The following is a 21,192-nucleotide window of genomic DNA, read 5'->3' as shown; positions in this document are numbered from 1 at the left end:
AAAAACAGTGTCTTGTGATTACACAAACGCAGTACGCCACAATATTGATTAGATTTCGGTTAATTGTGCAGCCCTCAATCACAAAGAGCAATATAGATTACAGTGGAACTTACTTTGCACTAAGGTGGTGAGAACAGTCGACTAGCACCCTCATACAGTGCACCGCAATGATGCCCATGCACAGCAGGCTAACCGGACCCAGCTGGACACAAATACAAAAATACACCCAACACTCAATAACTTGCAAAATAAGCACAGGTATCACATTCAATGCAATTAATTAAGCAATTACTTTTTGCCAACTAGCATAGGTTTTTTCAATGTTGGCTTATTGTATCCGTGACTTTTAAAAACTATTACAGTGTTTTATGTGCTAACAGGAGCTAAATTCCGAAAGGAAAGTATGTAAGCTGACCAAAAAAAATGATTGACACAAATGTGAATAGCGGGGGGGGGGGGCACTTGTACAGTGTTCCCAGGATTTTTTGCTAAGTAAAACATTCCACACCTGCTCGCAACAAGTGAATTTCTGAGAAGTAGATCAAGTTGATACATGGAAAATCCATCGCACATAATTGGTTGTTGTAATTGATCATGTTTTTATTCACTTTGATATTTCCTGCATGAGAAGTGTTTAGTTTTGTATGTTTCATTGTAGCTAGTTTTGGGGAACCCAAAACTAAATGACTTAAGTCAGAAATATCCTGTATTCTAAAACTTGTCTAGCACTCGAGTCGGATGCTTCTGTTTGTACCTTAACAAGGCTGGTGATGTCTTACACATGAATTTGTTTTATTTTTCAAATAGGTTTGTATTAAAGGAGAATTAGAAATACAAAATAGCCTTATCCTAAAACTGATATTTCTGGATAAAAAAGGCTTGAGCACAATAAAGACTAAAAAAGAACAGTAAAATATAAAATAAATGACAGACTTTCCTAGTGCTTTGCATATGGTCTTGTCAACTCATTAGTATTGTCAACTTAAATTATATTGAAGGAGAAACCAAGTTTTTAAAGTGAGCTTACCGCCAAGCCTGCATTTTTAACCGCCAAAGGTAGACCTAGCAAGCCGGTACCAATGTTGCCCTTCAGCAGGTGGACCAGAGTCTGACAAAAACTGTATAAAAGCATAAGAAAGTCACATAATCACCCACATCACACAATTATGTTTTTTTTTACTGCTATTCAAGCTACGTACGAAGTCCCAGTCTGAGAGCCAATCCTCTCATAGTGACGCTGTGTTCGTGAGGGTCCTGGAGGAGAAGGACACAAAGCATCCAATTCTGATGGGTTTTGGTCAGAGAAGAGAGACCCTGCAGAAAGTGAAAAGACAGACCTTAGCAGCACATGTCACTCCCAGTGTACTCTACTGCATAAAAAAATCCAAATAACAGTTAAAATATGTGAAATCTAATGAATATTTTTCCTTATATTTTGGCCGTGCAATGTACAGGCAAGACATTTGTGAAGATTTCAACACTGGCTGTTTTTGTAAATTAGCTCTCTTTGTAGCTACTGTGTGTTGTCGGCAGCTAAAGCGTACTTAAATCATACTAACAACTTATCATTATTTGCCTTTTTAACCACCAATTTCCATAAATGAATTATTTCTGTCTTAAATAAATTTGCTGATGAACGCACATGCTGACCCTGCAGTTGTCTGCAAACTAACGCACAAGAGGAAGTGCGCGATGGAAGGTATGAACGGCTTCAAAGAGAAGGACACACATTTTGGCATCAGCAGTAGGAATGTTCGTTCGTGGTGCTAAACCTTGAGAGCTTAAATGAAAAATGTTTGGTCAGATGACATGGTGATCACATGACAGCCACTGTCCTTCTCTTTAGGGTTTTTGGGATGTGCTTCAGTGGAACACTTGTAAAGCTTATACATGCACTGTGAAATGTGCAAGACAAGCAGAACATTTGAAATGGGCACATTGTGAAATAATTCACAATGTCACATCAAAAGTAAAGCCGGGTTAAAAAAAAACAGAAGTCACACAAAACAAGGACATAACTGTAATTAATGTTATATTAATCCTGCTCGTTTTTCTAGCAGCATGTATCATTCAAAGCCTACATTATAATAAGAACTGTTTGTCTTGAATAAAGTAACTTTTTGCATTGGTCAGTGAAACCTCGAATATGAGAGAAGCAGCAATGTGAATAAGCTTGATAATGCTAACCAGACTAAACAGAATTCAAACTGTGTTTTGGTAACATCCGACTTGAAAAAAAACTTAAAACAACAGCATGTGCAATAAAATATCAAACCCAGATAATATCATTATTTTACAACATTTTAGGTAGCAATCTTAGTTAGCTTATCATAAGTTACAAATTGTAATGGGACAACCCTCAAAATAAAGCAGGACATATTGAAACAATCTACATCAGAAATGTCAAACAGTTTGGCTCTGGGGCCAGATCCAGGCTTTTTGGTATCAGGCTGGCTGAATTATGAAAAGAATGTCAACTCGGTTTTTTTATTGCTTTGTTTTTCAGAATTACGTCTTATTATTCAGCCAACATTAGTAACCAATGGTAACAAACTTAACACAGTCCTCTAGCGGTCAGAAAGAGCATTTGGTTTGCGTTCATTTAAAAAAATCATAACTTTTGACAGAAATAACCGAGAAACTGGCTTTTTTTTACATGCTCAAAGATTTATGGCGGGCCAAATCAAATCCTCCTACAGCCCAGATCCAGCCCAAGGGCCGTATGATTTTCAAGTCTGATAAACAAGCTATTGTCACACCCAAAAAAGGTCGATTTGGACATGTCATTATAATGTAGTCGCTTTCTCAATAAAGGCTTGATCCAATATAAGGACATGTCATTATAATGTAGTCGCTTTCTCAATATAGGCTTAATCCAATATAAATAATACAATAATAATCCAAAGAGACAAGTCATCAATTAGACCTCTATCAGTGGTGCACATTTTCGAAAGCAGATGTACATGTCTCCTCCATTTTCCACCTTCTTAATGTTTTTAAAATCAATTCATGGTTACCACAGTGCTGTGTGGACAAAGGTGATATAATCAAAAGTCATGTTACCAGAAGGCCGTCCACAGCTCAACTAGAGGGTCCTATTTTGTGAACAAACTATTCTGGTTTGTCTTCATTCGAAAATTTTGTTGGAACAACAACAAAAAAATACATTTTTATGTTTCTCGTGTCATCATTAACTCAAACATAAAAAAGTGATCACTAAATTACCTGGTGGTAAATAATGAAGCATTGAAAGTACCTGTAACGTGTTTCCGTAGTCTTATCGACAATCATAATTTTAACTTGGGCATCAACTTCCTTGTCACAGTAGAGGTATGATGCCTTTGAGCAGCATCCACAAACAATCTCAATTCTGCAATTCAATGGTTAAGTCTAAAATCCACACAGGTCCGTGTTATCATCCACTTCCAGGATAGTGTTATCTAGAGATTTCAAAGCAACGGTGTCTATCCACAAAAGAGAAATTACATAATGAGTCCAATGTCTTTGTGGACCTGACCCAAGTTACATTCAGTCGTGTTCAGGTGTCATACAAGTAGTACCCTTCAGTTTATTTTTTAAAAGATAGGTATCATGAGCTTTTTCGTGTATTTCTGAATGGCGGAAGTCATTTCTTATCAATATGATAGTTTGACAGGGTGCTAATCTAAGTAACTGCATCCAGTATGTACACAGATGTCTGTTTAATAAAGGTGGTGCCTTCAAAGACCCAGACAGATGCCATATGGTGGACCATTTCTTTTCAAGGTTTACCACCCATGCTTTGATCCTTCTAACAACAAATAATGTACCTTTTTTGCTCTAATTGTGCTTAATAGAAATCGGATTTTCATTGAGTGTAGATCATTAGTTACATCAAAGAATTGTAATTGGTAGTGAGCATAAAACAATAATTTTAGTTGAAATGAAAGTGTAAAAAAAAAACTCAAAACATTTGAAAACAAAACTGTGTGTACATAGCCTAAAATGTTATCATGTACTGAAATGTGACATAATTTGATTTAATATGAAAATAATTGTTTCCTTTATTTTAAAAACCAAATTTTAACAGTTATTTACATTTATTGTGAACATCAACTACACCAAAATTATTTAACATACCTTCCCCTCGAACGTCGTCGCTAGAAGACATCATGTCAGTCGTGCGTCTCCCAATTTCCTGGGTGCTAAAAACTGTGAGTGGGTAGGTGTAGCATTGACCTCACTTGACTGTAAGGGAGAAAACATTAAACAAATGTAAAACTCTTTACAACCACCTTTGCATTAAATAGGGACGAACCCACAATGGCAAGCACTTGGCGACAGGAGTAATAGCTTCAGATAAAAAAAAACAAAAATTCATCGAAAGGTCTCTGAACAGTCCATATTTTATTGGCGAAACAGTCCTTCCCATAATTTTTAAATAGTGAAAAAAACCTCTAAAACAGGGTGTGTATTACGTTGATCCAGATCTACCAATCGCTTGCACAGGTATTGTTGCATGATCACGGAAAAGGTATTTTTTTTGTATTTTTTTATTGTATTAATATTAATGGACAAAACTTTGGCGATTAAAAAAAATACTGACTTGAACCAAGTCAGAGTTCATTCACTTATTACAATTTGACTATTGAATTGCATTCTTTAATATTGATTAAACGCATTTAATTAATTTAATTGTGCACTGAGAAATATTCTTAGCATTCAATTACACAAATTGAGAATTATTTTTAATGCTAGACTGTCTCCACCTCTTCCCTGTACGCCGCTTCATCCCCCATCAGCGATGATGCCAACAATTGTAGTGTTGTCGGCAACTTTAACCAGGTTGTTTGGTAGGTTAATAGTAAAAAGTGTAAAGGGTAAACAGAAAGGGCTCAGCACACATCCTTAGGGGGAATTGGTTCTCAGTTTTAGAGTAGGAGAGAGGTGGTGGCCACATTTCACAGACTGTGGGCGGGCTGATAAAAAGTACACAATCCAGATGGACGAGGAGAGCCCTATTTGAAAGGGATTCTCCAACAGGATGTCCGGGAGAATGGTGTTAAACCCTGAGTCGATTCCCAGGTAGAGCATCCTGACATATTGTAGTGGTTTCCCCAGTGCTACACGTGGCTCAGCAAAGTAAAAAATACAGTGTTTATGGCATCATCAGTGGAGGGTTTTTGTCTGGAGGAAAACTAATAAAAATCCAGTTTGGGGGGTTGGGAGTCTTTCATGTGATGGGACACCAACCTGTTTAAACACTTCATGATCACAGGTTAAATGATGGAATTATCTCGTCTTTTTAAAATACCCATGTTTTGGTTTTGTGTTGGTCTGATGTGGTTTTAGGAATTTGGTTAAATATTTGTCAACATAATTAATTATAAATGTTGCCGTAAAAAAATGACAAGAGAAGCTGTTTGTCATGAGTAAACCACCCCTGGCTTCAAACAGTTTACTCTTATGAAGGAAGCAATAAACTTCAGCCAGGAACAAAAATGTTTACCCATAAAAGGTGATTTGAAAATGTTTACATAATCATCAACCTGTGCTATGATTTTTAAATTGATTTGTACTGAAATAAACTAAAACACAGTTGTTCCGGACCCTTTTTCGATGTGTCGTCTCTACAAAAACAAATAGGAAAAGTAAATTGACTTTATCACATGGTTCCCAACCACTTCACAAAGTGTTAACCATTCACATTTGCACACTAACTGCTGCCATGCTATGCAAACCTATTCCAGCCCCACCTAGGGGCAAATTAGGATAGTCTTTGCTGTAGGACACTTTGAGCTGGTTGACACAGCTGAGGATCAATCGCACAATTTTTTTGCATTTTTAAGACTAAGCTACATTCTGTATTAGTGCAGTTTCTAGTTTTGAAAACTGTTCTCTTTGAACAATTGTGTTGATATGCTGAGCGGGTAGTATATTGTGGATCTTAGTTCAACAAAACTTTTATGTGTCATCAATGCGCCTATTTCAAATAATAGACTTAGCGTAACATGTGTACCTGGAGGCTCCAACAAATTTCTGCCCAGTGATGGAACCTGTTTGTGGTTTTAATCACTCATGCTAATATTATATCACTCAATACCTGCATGTTGAGAGGGAAAAGCAAAGTTGATATCTATATAGGTCAACTGATGGCATTGATATTAAATAGTAGTCGTAGATCAGGGGTGCTCACTTTTTGCAAGCTACTTACAAAACGACCAAGTCAAAATCATCTACCTACCACAAAAATTGATTATTTTCAAATGTATGGAGAATTCTTTGTACATTCTTCAACTAAACTAGAAAAACGAAGATACGAAGGCAGTCTAATATTTAAAAAATACTATGCATTTATTCAATTGAATGCTGACAATATTACTCAATTTACGCTTAAATAAAGAAAATACATTTATTCAAGATAAAAGCATGTGATAGCAAAATTGTCAACACCATAATTCTTTTCGAGTCTGTTTTTTTTTTGTTTTTTTGCCAATGTTTTGTCCAATGATAGTATTGCAAGAAATAATAACATACAAGGTACTGTTATACACAAGACTCAGGAATAAGGTAACTTTTAACTAAAACTTTATTAATCGTAGTAGGAAACATGAATAAAGTCATTTTTTTTATTTGTGTAAAAAAGTTGCATAATGTACATCCATTTGTATAACAACTTCTGTCATGCTCTGCCCCTTCCAATTGATTTATTCAATACTATTTAAACCCTGGTCATATGAGAGATGTGATCTGACTGGTCCAGACATCCAAATTATTTTCCAAAACTAACCATTTTCTTTGAGTACACATAGTCAATGTGAATTTTAGAAGCAGTGGGGCTAGGCATGTCAATTTGTGACAGACGCATACACCGTTTTGCAGAAAAATGGAGGGAAGTTTAAAAAACTGATGGTATAGGGTTTACACATCAACAGAAGTGGGAGGTTTAAACAATTACGGATGATGGGGTTTATATTCAGACGGACCATCAACCTCAACGTGGATGACTGATATACTAAACATGAATGCATGCAATAGTCTGACAAATTCAATTTATCATAATTCGATTTTAAAGGAAAATGATTGATTGTGTTTTTATAAAGTAAAAACATGTTTTGGTTAGTGTTTTATTTTTCAACATTTTTGAATTACCCTCGCATTGAGTACCATTACCAGTAAGATGCTTAAATACAAAATTATTAAATGGTTGCATCTGAAGGAAAACAGACTTATTCTTCCTTTGGAGTTGAATTAACAATCGGGTAGCAAGATGAGACTGGTAAAAACAAAGCGCTGGAGTGAGCAGTTTGAGGTTTTTATTACAATCATATAAATAAAACAGATTATTCTGGGCTTGTGATTACAGAACAAGCCTGTGTGTGTGTGTGTGTGTATGTGTGTGTGTATGTGTGTGTGTGACGCAAGTTTTCTTTCAAAATGGCTGACAATTTGGATACCAAACTGGTTGGAACACAGAAGTTAGTGGAAAATTCCCAAGGCATCAGCTTGACACCAGTCCTTTGTCTATACTGAATACTGCTGGTGGTTTGATCAGACTCAATGCCTCCTTTCCAAAAGTTAATCAGACCAGCACTCAGAACAATGAACAGACTGATGAATGACTAGATAAGTGGATTTAATGTAGCGACAAGTGAATAAAACAAAGAAGTAAATTAGTTTATTTCAATACATTAATAGTTATTAGGTGCATGTATATCACTTAATTGTTAATGTTCTAATATGTATTAAATATAATTAAAATACTAAAAGGATATAACTGGGAGGCTCAAATAATCATAACTATGTGCTGTGACATATTACAATATTCTAACAAGTCCCTAAAGCCGAAAAAGATTCTATAGGGAAAATTCTTTGGGGGAAATGAACCCTCCTCAATTTAGAATCATCTGACAAAGTTAGACTTTTTATACAGCATGCATGGGAATGGAAATAAAAACATTTCTTTTTTTTCTACTGTTGGGACCAATCAAGGAAAAATGTCAGTTAGGGCACATTCTAGGTTTTTAACAACAAAGTCGTGGTTAATTTTGCCCCGAAAACAACAGGAGGGTTAACACACAGACAGACAGGCAGAATGAAGCGGTTTACTTTCCCCCAAAATCGCAATTTTCAATTCCGATTTCAAATAGCATGCTACAAACAGAAAAAGAACAGCCCAACTCTAAACCCAATCCAGAAGTATATATTTTTTTGGTTTGAACAAATGTATTGACACTAATAACAGCAATCAAACAATGTGAGGTTTTAACAACCCTTCTCGACAATCTTAACAGCAATCAAGCATATTCACAATATTGTTATGTAACATCTTTGATAGTGTCAATAGATCCAGAAGTATATACCCCGTTTGATTTCGGACCAGGCCAGAAATAATGCAAGCGAAGTGCTAAATTTGAAAGCTTCGCCCTAGAGGTAGTTAGTGAGGGACCACCACCACGACTACCATTAGCTGCGTATAACACTAACATAACACGACGTAAGTGATCCAAAAATAAGAGTAAACGCAATGAGTTACGTGCAAATGACGAGATAACCACGCTAATCTAAACCCGTCACCCGAGATAGCCCTTAATAGAGAAACCAAAAACAAATCACCACAGCTAGGCACAGCTAGCCATCCTCAACACCGACTGTTAAATATTCTAATTTTATTACCTGGTGAAAAGAAGCGGTCGTCTCCGTTGCTGTGCTTTAAGGGGAAGGCTAACAATTCCAAATCGATTTCGTGTTCATGTTGCCGTCGTGAGAGATGACAAATCCCACTCTGTGTCTGCCTTTGCTTGGACGCCACCGAGAGTCGGCCAGAAGCCAGTCGCCAGGTCACGTGACACAAACGCGGAAGTAGCAGCCAGATCGGGAGATTGCGCTGTTGCTATAGTAACATAAGTTTTCTTTTAAATGGGCTAATAAGAGACAGACAAGGAGGACTGCTTATCTATCACATACATGTCAACCTCCACGGCTCCATGCCCTTACAAACTGTCGTATTTTCCCTTACAAAATACTAAATAATCTTACACCATATTTTTTCAAACGTGTTTATTTATGTAGTTTAACATGTTATATTGTACATGTGTTTGTTATATCATATATATTGTTAATTAATATTTTGTTGTGAGATACTGAGTTGCTCGACATGAATAAGGTTTATTATAAAAAAGTTCAAAAATTAAGTCGCTTGGACGTTCACTGTAGAAGGAAAAAATACATGCAAATAAACGTACCGGTACGTAGAATAATACATTTTCTTATTCAAATGATGAATTCATTTTCCGCATTACATTATTGTTGGTAATATACTGATTAAAGGGATAACCACAAACCTGTCTTTTTTCATTTTCTCCTTTTATACTTTCTTTTTTTCTTAACTTCTTTATACAACATAATAATTCGTAATATAATGCATCAAAGCAAGTGAGCCGTTTGAGAGCCGTCTCTCTTTAATGAGTTTAGCCGAAAAAGCCAGTTCTCTAAAAATAGACGGACATCCTTTCATACACAACTACGACATGAAATCCGAGGCGGCAGACGCATGCACACAGTAGCATCAAACCGCTCGCTTCGTTTGCAACGAAAAAAAACGATACAGAGATAAAGGCCACCGCGGCGAACTCGTTTGACTTGAATTGCCGTTTTTCCGTACAGATTTTCTTGTACGTCGTACACGTCTTAAAATGCAAAATAAACTTACTTTGTACGGTCAAAACGTACAGGTTGACAGGTATGTGAACCTTTCATTAAATAAATTATATATATAAAATGACTAAAATCAGTAAATATATTTTTTCTTTGCTTTTCTTTCAGCTGGGTCGAACATTATTAGATATTAAATATTTCTCTCAAGAACCTCATAAGCAGAAAAATAGTATATCAAAAGGAATATTAAAAGTAATCTGCTGCCACTTACTGATATGGATGAATGTTACAGTTAATGAGCTGGCGACTGGTTTAAAGCAAAGATACTGAACAATGGCATGCTTTTTTGCAAGGATAAAATTGTGCAAATTTCTGCGGCACAAAAGACATATGGTGGTACACAGGTTGAAACACACCATACTGTATTAAAGTGCAGTCCTTAAATTGGTGAGAATATGCAAGTACAGTACACACAAGAGCTCGAGCAAAAGTCATATGAATTAAAAAATAAACACTTTTTAATCATTATTATCAAGATACACAGTGCAATTGGGCTTTTCATATCTAGTGTAATTTTAGTAAGGACCACTTGGCAATTAACCGTTTTAATTTATCACCAATAACTTTTTGGGACAAATTGCTGTTTTTCTACCAATATTTATTGGGACAATGTTTATTTTGTGCTTTCTAGTGGAAAAAAAACATAATTAAGAAAAAAAAAGCACTAATTCAAAACAACAGGTATTAATACACAAACTATCATATCAACATGCATTTATTAAAATATCCGTAGGTCAAGAAATCTGCATCCATTTAAGATAGAATGAGCTTCTTATCGAATAAGCTAACATAGTTGTCTGCCATCTTGCAAATACGAGTACCCGAAGAAAAAAAAACGCACGAAAAGGAAGGAAACAATGATGCTTTTGCTCCTTTTGAGTCTCCGTAGTTTGTATTCTTTGACACGCTTTTTAGCACTCGTGTTTGGTTGCACCCCACAATACAGTGACATCTAATAGGGAAATAACACTTTCCCTTGATCAATGAATGTTTTCTCCTTCTTGTATCGGGCAAGAGGTCATCAACTTTTACAGTTTTGGTTTCACATTGTTCGAAGCCTTCAGCAACAGTAGATCTTTACTGTCAATGCACATAATAGGTAATAGATAATAAATAAAAAAAGAAAGTTCGATTTAAACATTGTGTTTATTTTATCTTTTTTTGAAAATCCTGACCCAATACTGCTTTTACAAAGAACAAAAAAACACTTTTCACAAAATTCCATTTGTAACAGACAATAAATAAAATACAATGTTGTGACAGAGGAAACAGGTAATTTTTATTTTTGGGAACATGCAAAGTTTTATGTATGCAAAGATGGAGGGGATATTACTGTTCAGGGAATCAGCCTACAGTTCATCATTATCTTTAAGAATTATCCGTAAATAATGGACAGTATACGGTCCACTTTTTAAATATCTTTTTAAAGAAAATATATTGTTATGACCTGAAATGTCCACTGACAGACACATACTCTCATTCAGTAGTTCCTAATAGCTGCTGCCATTAAAAAAACAGATGTATAGCTTTAGGTTCAGCACAATTAAAACTGATATCCGACTCCAAAAAAGAATCAGGAAACAACAGTAATTTCCAGCAGCATCACACTTAATCAGTCACTGTCCATCTAACAGAATATTGAAGAGGACATAACAGTTTATTCTTGAATTTTTGGGGAGTCACATAAGCAATTGTGTTTTTCATTTTCGTCTCCTTCAATGAATGGCTGAATATCCACCAACTATGGGTCTCTTTAACCAGATTTACAGCCATGGCTAATTTCTGTTGCCTTGTGATATTTTTCTCATATTATACCGTCAGAACTTTGTAAAAGCACATGCCTAAAAAGAGTATGTTGTAGTCTTGTAAGATCACTCAAAATATAATGAAATGACTGGAAGGATGAGGAGCCATGCTATAAAAACGGCTTCCAGTGAACAAGTGTTATGCCGTATTTTCGGTACTATAAGGCGCACTCAAAAACCCCAAATTGGCCAGAAATGTAACGTGCGCCTTATAAGCTGGTCACCTTCTATGCGGACAAAATTGGAAACGTGTGTCCATATTCGTCCAATTATTGATCAGGGGGGATACAGAAAATAGATGTAAAGGCATTGGGTCTTATTTCATTGTCACTACCAGATACTTAGAGAAATGAGAAAACAAAAAGTGATAAAAACTTAAAAAAATGTTTTACTTTTTTCAGCTCAAACTAACTATTGTAAGTGACATAGTTTTGAATATGTATGGCCATGCCATCTTACAGTATGACCAAATTACCACTATGCATTTCTCTTTACTCTGTTCGTGCGCTTTCGTAAAGACGTTGCGAGTTCGGCAATGCAATACAATACATATTGGTTTGATGTCTGACAATATTCTCCCGATAATAACAAACAATTGGGTACCGTGACTAAAAATAGTGTGATGATGAAATTAAACCTGATGCCTTTTCACGTGCCATCTGTATCCCTTGTTGCCAAATGGATAGGATAGGCGTGCCCCCCACTGTGATATGAGTCTGTTGCATCCATCCATTACCTGCACCACTTATCCTCAGTAGGGTCGCGACGGTACTGGAGCCCATCCCAACTGTCTTTGGGCAGTGGGCAGGGGACACCCTGAACTGGTTGCCAGCCAATCGCAGGGAACACGGAGACAGACAACTTACTCACTCATTCACACCTAGGTACAATTCGGACCGGCCAATTAACCTGACATGCATGTTTTTGGAATGTGGGAGGAAACCCACGCAAGCACGGGGAGAACATGCAAACTCCACACAGTAAGGTTCGATCTCATGACCTCAGAACTGTGCCGCACACGCGCTAACCACTGCTCCACCGTGCTGCCCCTGTTGCATCCAATATTTTGCAATTGTGATGATTACAATAATATATTTCGACTGATCAATCAATGTAGAACGGTGCGCCTAAAACACGGAAAAAATATTACAGAAGACTATTTGTGTGAGGTGTCACTTAAAGTGTGGAAAATACAGTACTCCCTTTTTTGGTCAAGTAACTGAACTGACTGCACATCAACAATGTAGCTGGGGAACATTGCATTATGAAGTTTTTGAATGTTTGAATGAGACAGGAATGATTCTTCAGTCATGTAGAGGAGATGAGTAACCGCCAGTTCCAAGTTACATATATTAAAGATTTCCTTCATTGTGGGTTTGAAACGAAAGAAAACTGCTCTAAGACTGCTTGACCTTGTTTTTTTCTTGGTCGTTGACATGCTGTTGATGTTGCGGCTGTTGATCTTCCCTGCTCTCTTCCCTCTCTGGCCTCTCGTCGCTCTGCCGGGCGATGAGCAGCCGGCAGGTGAGCAGGATCCCAAAGACTAGTGCGTGGGCGTAACGCTTGAGGGGGTCGCCTACAAGCTGATGAAAAAATAGCACGGCGAGCATGACCAGCAGCAGTATAAAGTTTGCCACGTCCTTGGGCCGGCCTGGAACCAGGGTCAGGACTATGCCGCAGGCCACCTCTAAGGAGCCGATGATCTTGCGGAGCAGCACGGAGGTCACGCCGATCTTTTTCAGGCCTGGCAATGCTTTGGCGTAGCTCTTGTATGCCCGTTTCTAGAAAAAAGCACATGCAGGGATCAGAATGGAGATTTTCATTTTCAGCTGAAATAGCCAGGGTCCAGGGGCCGCAGGCCCCGGCCAGGTCCAGGGCTTCGCCCCCCTGAAGCCAACAGCATTTATCTTATTTGCTATGTGAAAATTGCACTAGAATGAATTAAATCCAACAAAACAGAAACCATGTATTTTTTTCAGTTTTAAGATGTTTAAAACAATTGGGGGATTACAATGTTACAACCATCACCATTGTTGTTGTGTTTTGATGATGAAGATGGACCTTGTATTTAGCTACTAATCAACAATATATATGAAAATATATACATTAATAACCATTCATCTTTAATTTGAAAATAGAATGCACAAACTGAACATGCTTAAAGAAAATACATGTCAGTCTGTGACAGTCTTCTCCAGCCATGACCACTTAAATTTATTCTTGATTCCTTTATCAATCTCGGAGACAAAAGCCTCGTCTTCTTGTCTTAGTATTTTCATATTTACTTTTTCTAACACTCATTTCACCGTTTGAAAAGACCGGAAGGAGCGCCATGTTTGAGAAAGCCAGTGCTCTGAACAAAAGCTCCGCTGATTGGTTATCAGCGAACCTATCGACCAATGGTAGGAGTCGATCTATTTGTTGTGTGTTATAGATCATTAGGTGGCATCCTGGCTGCGCTTCTTTTTGCCGATTTTTCTCGCGATCTCTAGCTGCTAACTTGGGATGATGAAACAGTCACGTATCATACCTCACCCCCCCAAAATATTTTCTCATCGAATTTAGACGATTCACGGGAATGACCTTTGGGGTTCAAAAACAGCGGAAATCCGCGGATCCGCGGAAAATTCTGATCCCTGCACATGGGACGGATAAATGACTTTTTTTAAAGTAAATAAATAACTCAAAATGTGTGTTTGTTTTAGAAGAGACACATTTTTGGGTGGATTGTTTCTGTGTGGTTTTCCAGAGAGAAAATCTGGCTAGAATATAACTGAACATTAATTACCATATTTTTCAGACTATAAGACACACCCAAAAAAACCAAATTACTCAGAAAATTAAACATGCGCCTTATAATTCGCTGCACCTTATGTATGAAAAAAAGTGGAAATGCAGAACGGATTAGTATCATTATTGATCATTCACTGACCACAGTCGCATGACAATGTTGGCAATCGCAATCGTAAAAGCGCTGAATCCTAACCACAAGGCAACTAAGCACATAGAATACATAGGAAAAGGCAATAGGTTTTATCTCATTATCACTCAACTTTTAGTCACTGTACCAGATACAAACGTTAGAGAAATGAGAAAATGGAAAGGGATTCAAATTCTGTATTAATTATTTTTGACTTTTTCTGAGCTCAGACTAAGCATTCTAAGCGACAAAAGTTGTTGAATATATGCAACCATGCCTTTATATCTATCGTTATGAACAAATTACTCCCCAGAATGCCTTCCTTTTCAATTAGTTCCGAATCTCAAGCGCTTCGTAAAGACTTAGCAAGATGTCAATACAATACTAAATTTTAGTATTTCAGATATTAGTTTAATGTCTGACAATATTCTTGCGGCCCGGCCCAACAATACCAATAAAAATGTGTTACTGTAACTGAAAATAGTGTGATGATGACATAATACCTAATGCCTTGTCTTCCGTATCCATAGTGGTCCAGTAAATAGGATCCGGCAGAAAATACAACATTTTGAGGGTGCGCCTTTTTAATCAGTGCACCTTATAGTGTGGAAAATGTGATAATTACTTTTCTTGTCTCATTAAGTTCAGATATACCGGGTTCATTGCCAGCTGCAGGCTTCCCTGTTTGGAGTTTGCATGTTCTCCCTGTGCCTGTGTGCGTTTTCTCTGGGCACTCTGGTTTTGCTTCACCTTCCAAAAACATGCGTGCCAGGTTGTTGTGGAATCAAAATTGGCCCGAACTATGAATTTGTGTGAATTGTCGTGTAGCTGTGTGATTGGCTGGTAATCAGACCAGGGTTTCCAGGGCCCACTGCCTGATGTCGGCTGGGATGGGCCCCAGCACCCTATGAGAAAGAGCAGGTCAGAAAATGTATTTATTTAATTGGAATTGGAAAAAAAATCAACATAACATCGCTGAGCTGTGTGTGCGCTAAGGAAACTTCAAACATACTGCTTTGGCCCCCTCTGGTGGCATCCTGGCGCAAAGCCGAATATTAATATCGCTTGGGGTGCGTATGAAGAGCTAAAAGTTCAGTACTTTTAAGGAACAGAAATATGTTAAGAGTGAGTTTGGGAGGTTTCACATAAGCATAAGTATTGCTTTGCCACTTTGAAAGGGTTTCAAATACTCGTGGCTTGGCCACACTGTGAATGAAGTGTACGCCATTGTTCGGCTCATTTTCCTAAACCAACCACAATTGTGCACAGTGCTCTTTAAAATATTTTACACATGTTCTTTAAACCAGTTTTATCAAGTATAACGTTTAATATGTATTGTAGACGTAGGATTTGTGTGAGTGTATTGGATTATAAATAGGTTCATCTGTGTGAGCGCCTTGCCGTGAGCTGTGACATTATGCAGGGGTGTCAAAGTCCACTGATAGAGGGGCCAAATAGAAGTTATGTCAAAATGATGCATAGTCTATCGTGTAATCTAATGAACTTAATTTAACGTGGTAAAAAACTGACAAATCCATTCCAAAATGATCAGATAAGCAAAGCAATTTTTTCTCATCGCTCTCTTAGTAATCTTTCATTTTCAACAAGCATAAAAGACACATTTAAGTAAAAACCCGTATTCATGAACATGAAATATACCAATATGATTCAGGCACCATCAGTAGCCTTTAATTCATAGTTTAGCAAAGTGGGCTAAAATTACTTTAAAGTACTAACGGGATAGGTGCCGCCAGAATGTATTTGCTCAAGACACACCACAGAAAATGTTGCCACTACAACCCTAGTGGTTGAGGGATTCAAACCCAATTATTCTCTACGCTACAATAAAGTTAGGGAAGAATTAGCGTACAGTGAAAAAAACCCCATCGATTCTGTCATGTCCAGCATGGTCGCCGTGGTGACCGGCTGGCCACGCCCCCTGGGCACCGGCTGTAGCATATCGTCTAATTTGCGTGTGTGCTTCTTAAAGGCGGGTTGTGGGTATTGCCTGTTGCTGGTTCATTGCGTTTTCTGTTCTGCATTAATCTCTTCTGTCTAACTTGAGGAAACCTGTGTTTGCACGTTCTGAGTAAAAGCCTGTTTTGTGAGTATTCCTAGCCTGAGTTCCTGTTTGCCTGTAAGCCTGTTTTTGTTTTGTCCCTGAGTGTTGGAAGACTTTTATTTCCATAATAAAAGTATCTGATCGTTAACGCGAATGAGTTCTCCCTTCCTGCCTCCTGCCTCCGTTCTGGTCCGGCCCCGTGACAGAATGAACCAGCCAAGCTGTGAACTCAGCGAATGATCCGAACACAATTTGGGGAGAGCTGGAGGACGCCGTTTGGCAGGCACCCAGTGAGGTCACCTTCCCTGCCCATTCGAACCACAGCCCCGTCCGTCGTGGCCATTGCTGTGCCTCGAATGCGGTCCCCGGGAAGATTTGACGCCGACCTGTCCGACTCCCCTGCCTGCCTGTCCGACTCCCCTGCCTGCCAGTTCGACTCCCCTGCCTGCCTGTCTGACTCCCCTGCCTGCCTGTCCGACTCCCTTGCTTGCCAATCCGACTCCCTTGCTTGCCTGTCGGATTTTCCTGCTGTTCGCCTGTCGGATTCTCCTGCTGTTTGCCTGTCCGATTCTCCTGCCTGCCTGTCCGACTCCCCTGCCTGCCTGTCCGACTCCCCTGCCTGCCAGTTCGACTCCCCTGCCTGCCTGTCCGACTCCCCTGCCTGCCTGTCCGACTCCCTTGCTTGCCAATCCGACTCCCTTGCTTGCCTGTCCGATTCTCCTGCTGTTCGCCTGTCCGATTCTCCTGCTTTGCTGTCTGACTCCTGCTTACCTGTCTGACTCCCCCGATGATCGCCCGCCGGACTCCCCTGACGATCGCCTGTCCGACTCCGCTGCCGATCGCCTGTCCAACCCCCCCCTGCCGAGCGCCAAGTCCGATCCGTTTGACGCCGACGGCACCTGCCTCTCCCCGTTCCTGCGTGTTCGGAGGAGGGAGCGGGGTTGCCCTTATCGGGAGCGTCGAGGTATTTATTTTCTTTTTGGGACCTCAGGAGCTGTCCCTTAAAGGGGGGGCTCTGTCATGTCCAGCATGGTCGCCGTGGCGACCGGATGGCCCCGCCCCCTGGGCACCGGCTGGCCCCGCCCCCTGGGCACCGGCTGTAGCAGATCGTCTAATTTTCGTGTGTGCTTCTTAAAGGCGGGTTGTGGGTATTGCCGGTTGCTGGTTCATTGCGTTTTCTGTTCTGCATTAATCTGTTCTGTCTAACTTGAGGAAACCTGTGTTTGCACGTTCTGAGTAAAAGCCTGTTTTGTGAGTATTCCTAGTCTGAGTTCCTGTTTGCCTGTAAGCCTGTTTTTGTTTTGTCCCTGAGTGTTGTACGACTTTTATTTCCTTAATAAAAGTATCTGATCGTTAACGCGAATGAGTTCTCCCTTCCTATTCATTGTGTAAGATACAATTATGAATCAAAATCATCTCAGAGGCCAAAGAAACCCAAGCACACTTTTTATAGGCACGATGAGCATTTACGGTTTTCCTTGACATTAGTAGGAGCAGTCGTGAAAGCTTGTTTGTACAATAACTATAAAAAAATATATGAAGTAGTGTGATATCAAGGTGGCACGCTGCAAGTTTTCAAGCAACAATGTTTTTTTTTTGTCTTTTTGTCTTTTAGTTCAATTCAGACAATCTATAATGATCGTTATTACATGTCACAGAAACCTAAACGAACCATGTATCCACACACAATACTCATACCTTTCAACCTGTACGGTTTTGCCTTACAAAGTACGTTTATTATGCATTTCAAGACCTGTACGACGTACGAGAAAATCTGTACGGAAAAATGCAAATTTTACAATCATGGGTACCATTCGGTATACACCGACTATCCCGAAACGAACGGCAAATCAATCAAGTCAATTGAGTTCGCCGCGGAAGCCTCTATCTCTGTATTGATGTTTTCATTGCAAACGAATCGAGCGGTTTGATATAGTGAAAGAAAGTCCGTCTCTTTTTAGAGAAGCGGCTTTTTTGGCTCAACTCATTAAAGACTGCTCACTTGCTTTGATGCATTATATTACGAATTATCATGTTGTATAAAGAAGTTAAGAAAAAAAGGAAGTATAAAAGGAGAAAATGAAAGAAGACAGGTTCGTGGTTATTTTTGTCAGCTTTGGGAAGTCTTGACTTGAAAAGCGCTATATAAATGCAGATCATTTCATCATTTCATATCCCTTTAATCAGTATATTACCAACAATAATGTAATGCAGAAAATGAATTCATAATTTGAATAAGAAAATGTATTATTCTACTTAATTATATTTGCATGAATTTTTTCCTTCAACAGTGAACGTCCAAGCTACTTAATTTTTGAACAGCAACTCAGGATCTCTCAACAAAATGTTCTCATCTCATCCCATCTCATTGGCTGCACCGCTTATCCTCAGTAGGGTCGCAGGGGTGCTGGAGCCCATCCCAGCAATCATCGGGCAGTGGGCAGGGGACACCCTAAACTGGTTGCCAGCCAATCACAGGGCACACGGGGACAGACAACTCACTCGCTCATTCACACCTAGGGACAATTTGGACTTGAAATGCATGTTTTTGGAATGTGGGAGGAAACCGGAGTGCCCGGAGGAAACCCACGCAAGCACGGGGAGAACATACAAACTTCGCACAGTAAGGCCGGGAGCTGGATTTGAACCCACGCAGGGGGTTCCCAAGACCTCAGAACTGTGCCGCACACGCGCTAACCGTGCTACCTCAACATTATGTTAATTAACAATATATATGATATAACGAAACACATGTACAACATAACATGTTAAACTACATAAATAAACACGTTTGAAAAAAATATGGTGTAAGATTATTTTGTATTTTGTAAGGGAAAATACGAGTTTGTAAGGGCATGGAGCCCTGGAGGTTGACAGGTATGTATACTCAACACAAGGATGAACTATTCAAACCAGTTAACATAAACCTGAGGTGAAAGAATTCAATTGCGTTGTCAAAATTCAAATGCTGCATGCAGTTAATTGTTTAATTCCCACAGTGATGCTATTTTAATCAGTTTACGGCCTACATTGTGCGCTGATGCGTCGGTAGAAGCGCTAAAACACGTTTATACCCTTTCATTGCGAGGGCATTCAAGGAAAAAGGCTTGTTTGTTGGAAATAATAGGGGCCTAAACGACAACGTTAAGCGGTTATTTGCGGGTAGTTTAATATTTAGGTCAGCATCCACAGAACAATGGCTTCCCCCCACCTCTCATTCATTCACTCACCATCTCGCTATACGCGTCTTTACTGAGCCTCGGCGTCAGTTTAATGGTGCCCATGAAGACGAAAAACAAGCCAAGGGCGAAGGAGAGCGCCACGATGGTTATAGTTCTCGGGGAGGGCATTTTTGGACGCCTTGAAATCCCGCAGGGGGCGGATGAGATGAACAGGAGTCGATAAACGGGATACTGCTGGCTGCTTGTGTGCCTTGCCAAATAGTGATCCTGCACCGACAACCTGCGCGTCTTCCGCTAGAGCGTGCGCAACCTCTTAAAGGGACAGTCACATAATTGCGGTAGATGTGGGATCCGGTTTGAAAAAAAAAAAAAAACCTGACCAACCGACCCAGGCCCACGGGTATTAAAGAACGACAGAGCCCGAACAATTAACTTGATTTGCAGGGCTGAGCCCGAACCAACCCAAAATTTCACATTTTATTTGTGGGGATTCAGGAGAGCAAGTGAGCTATGATAAGACAAGACTGTATAAACATTAACGTCTATTATAGATCTGTGTCTGCAAGGGTTACATTAACTGTCAATTTTCTATCATTGACAGAATTTTTTTAAGAGCTGACAGAAAAATATTGAGGCGGTTCGTCATTTTGAGGGGTTTAAAATTGGCCCATAAACCACTGCAGCATTACGTCTTTAAGAATCTAGCGCTGCACTTTAAAGAGAGAGAAAGAGATACAGAAACACAATAAGAACAATAATGGGTGAATGATGAAAATTTTTATAAAGTCAGCAAGAGAAAGAATCCAGGCCCAACCCGAACGTGGTGATTGACGTTTTAGGCCCGACCCGGGGCCAAAATGCGTGTCGTGTCATGCTCTGTTTTGGGATTAAGATTTTACTGCTAATTATTGGAATTTTCCCTGGAAGACACAGAGGCACTCGATTTACGACCATCTTCATAATCAGATGATAATATCATTTTAAAGAAGTGATAAACTTATATTCGAGTAATTGTAAATTAATCTGCTCATCACCAATGGTGTGATGATGTGACGGCATCGTATGTAGCGCAGGGTGTAGGCCGGGCGATTCAGAAAACCAGAAAACGTGCCGTTGAAGTCATGATTGATCACTTCAGACCCATCTGTCTGTCCGTCCATTTGTCCATCTATGCATCCATCCACCCATCCATCCATCTGTCCATCTGCCCAATGATCCATCCACCCATCCGTCTGTCTGTCCATCCATCCATCCATCCATCCATCCATCCATCCATCCATCCATCTATCCATCCATCCTTCCATCCACCCATCCACTTACCCACCCATTCATCCATCCATCTATCCATCCATCCATTGCTCCATCCATCCGTCCATCCATCCATCCATCCATCTATCCACAATATTACTGTACAACGTTTACATGTGTCACTGGAAATAGAGTCGTCATTGTGTGTGTTTTTCAATTACATGCTTTTCATTCGTTTAGTTATTACATCAATATTCTAATCAAATAAATAGTTGATGA

The 21,192-nt window shown here is 39.3% G+C and overlaps 2 protein-coding genes across 2 annotated transcripts in view; both read right to left on the bottom strand.

Annotated features, from left to right (window-relative positions):
- The window catches only part of slc36a1 (solute carrier family 36 member 1), a 29,626-nt gene extending 20,793 nt beyond the window's left edge, over positions 1-8,833 (bottom strand). The window contains exons 1-5 of the mRNA XM_088344529.1: positions 8,656-8,833; positions 4,120-4,227; positions 1,200-1,314; positions 1,028-1,118; positions 114-202 (exon numbers count right to left, since the gene is read on the bottom strand). Of these exons, the coding sequence (XP_088200655.1) occupies positions 114-202; positions 1,028-1,118; positions 1,200-1,314; positions 4,120-4,153 (329 nt within the window). The 5' untranslated portion in view covers positions 4,154-4,227; positions 8,656-8,833. The remainder of the gene's footprint in view (positions 1-113; positions 203-1,027; positions 1,119-1,199; positions 1,315-4,119; positions 4,228-8,655) is intronic.
- Positions 8,834-10,823: 1,990 nt separating this feature from the next.
- On the bottom strand, positions 10,824-19,964 carry tmem35a (transmembrane protein 35A). Its single transcript, XM_088344527.1, has 2 exons — positions 19,714-19,964; positions 10,824-13,282 (listed from the first exon to the last, which is right to left on the bottom strand). Exons 1-2 carry the CDS (start codon positions 19,831-19,833, stop codon positions 12,899-12,901), a joined length of 504 nt encoding a protein of 167 aa, XP_088200653.1. The 5' UTR covers positions 19,834-19,964; the 3' UTR covers positions 10,824-12,898.
- Positions 19,965-21,192: the final 1,228 nt, after the last annotated feature.

The sequence above is a fragment of the Urocampus carinirostris genome, chromosome 9, assembly GCF_059441175.1.
Source record: "Urocampus carinirostris isolate Australia breed hairy pipefish chromosome 9, RoL_Ucar_1.0, whole genome shotgun sequence".
Classification (NCBI taxonomy): Eukaryota; Metazoa; Chordata; class Actinopteri; order Syngnathiformes; family Syngnathidae; genus Urocampus; species Urocampus carinirostris.
This window is presented reverse-complemented; position numbering and strand designations above follow the sequence as displayed.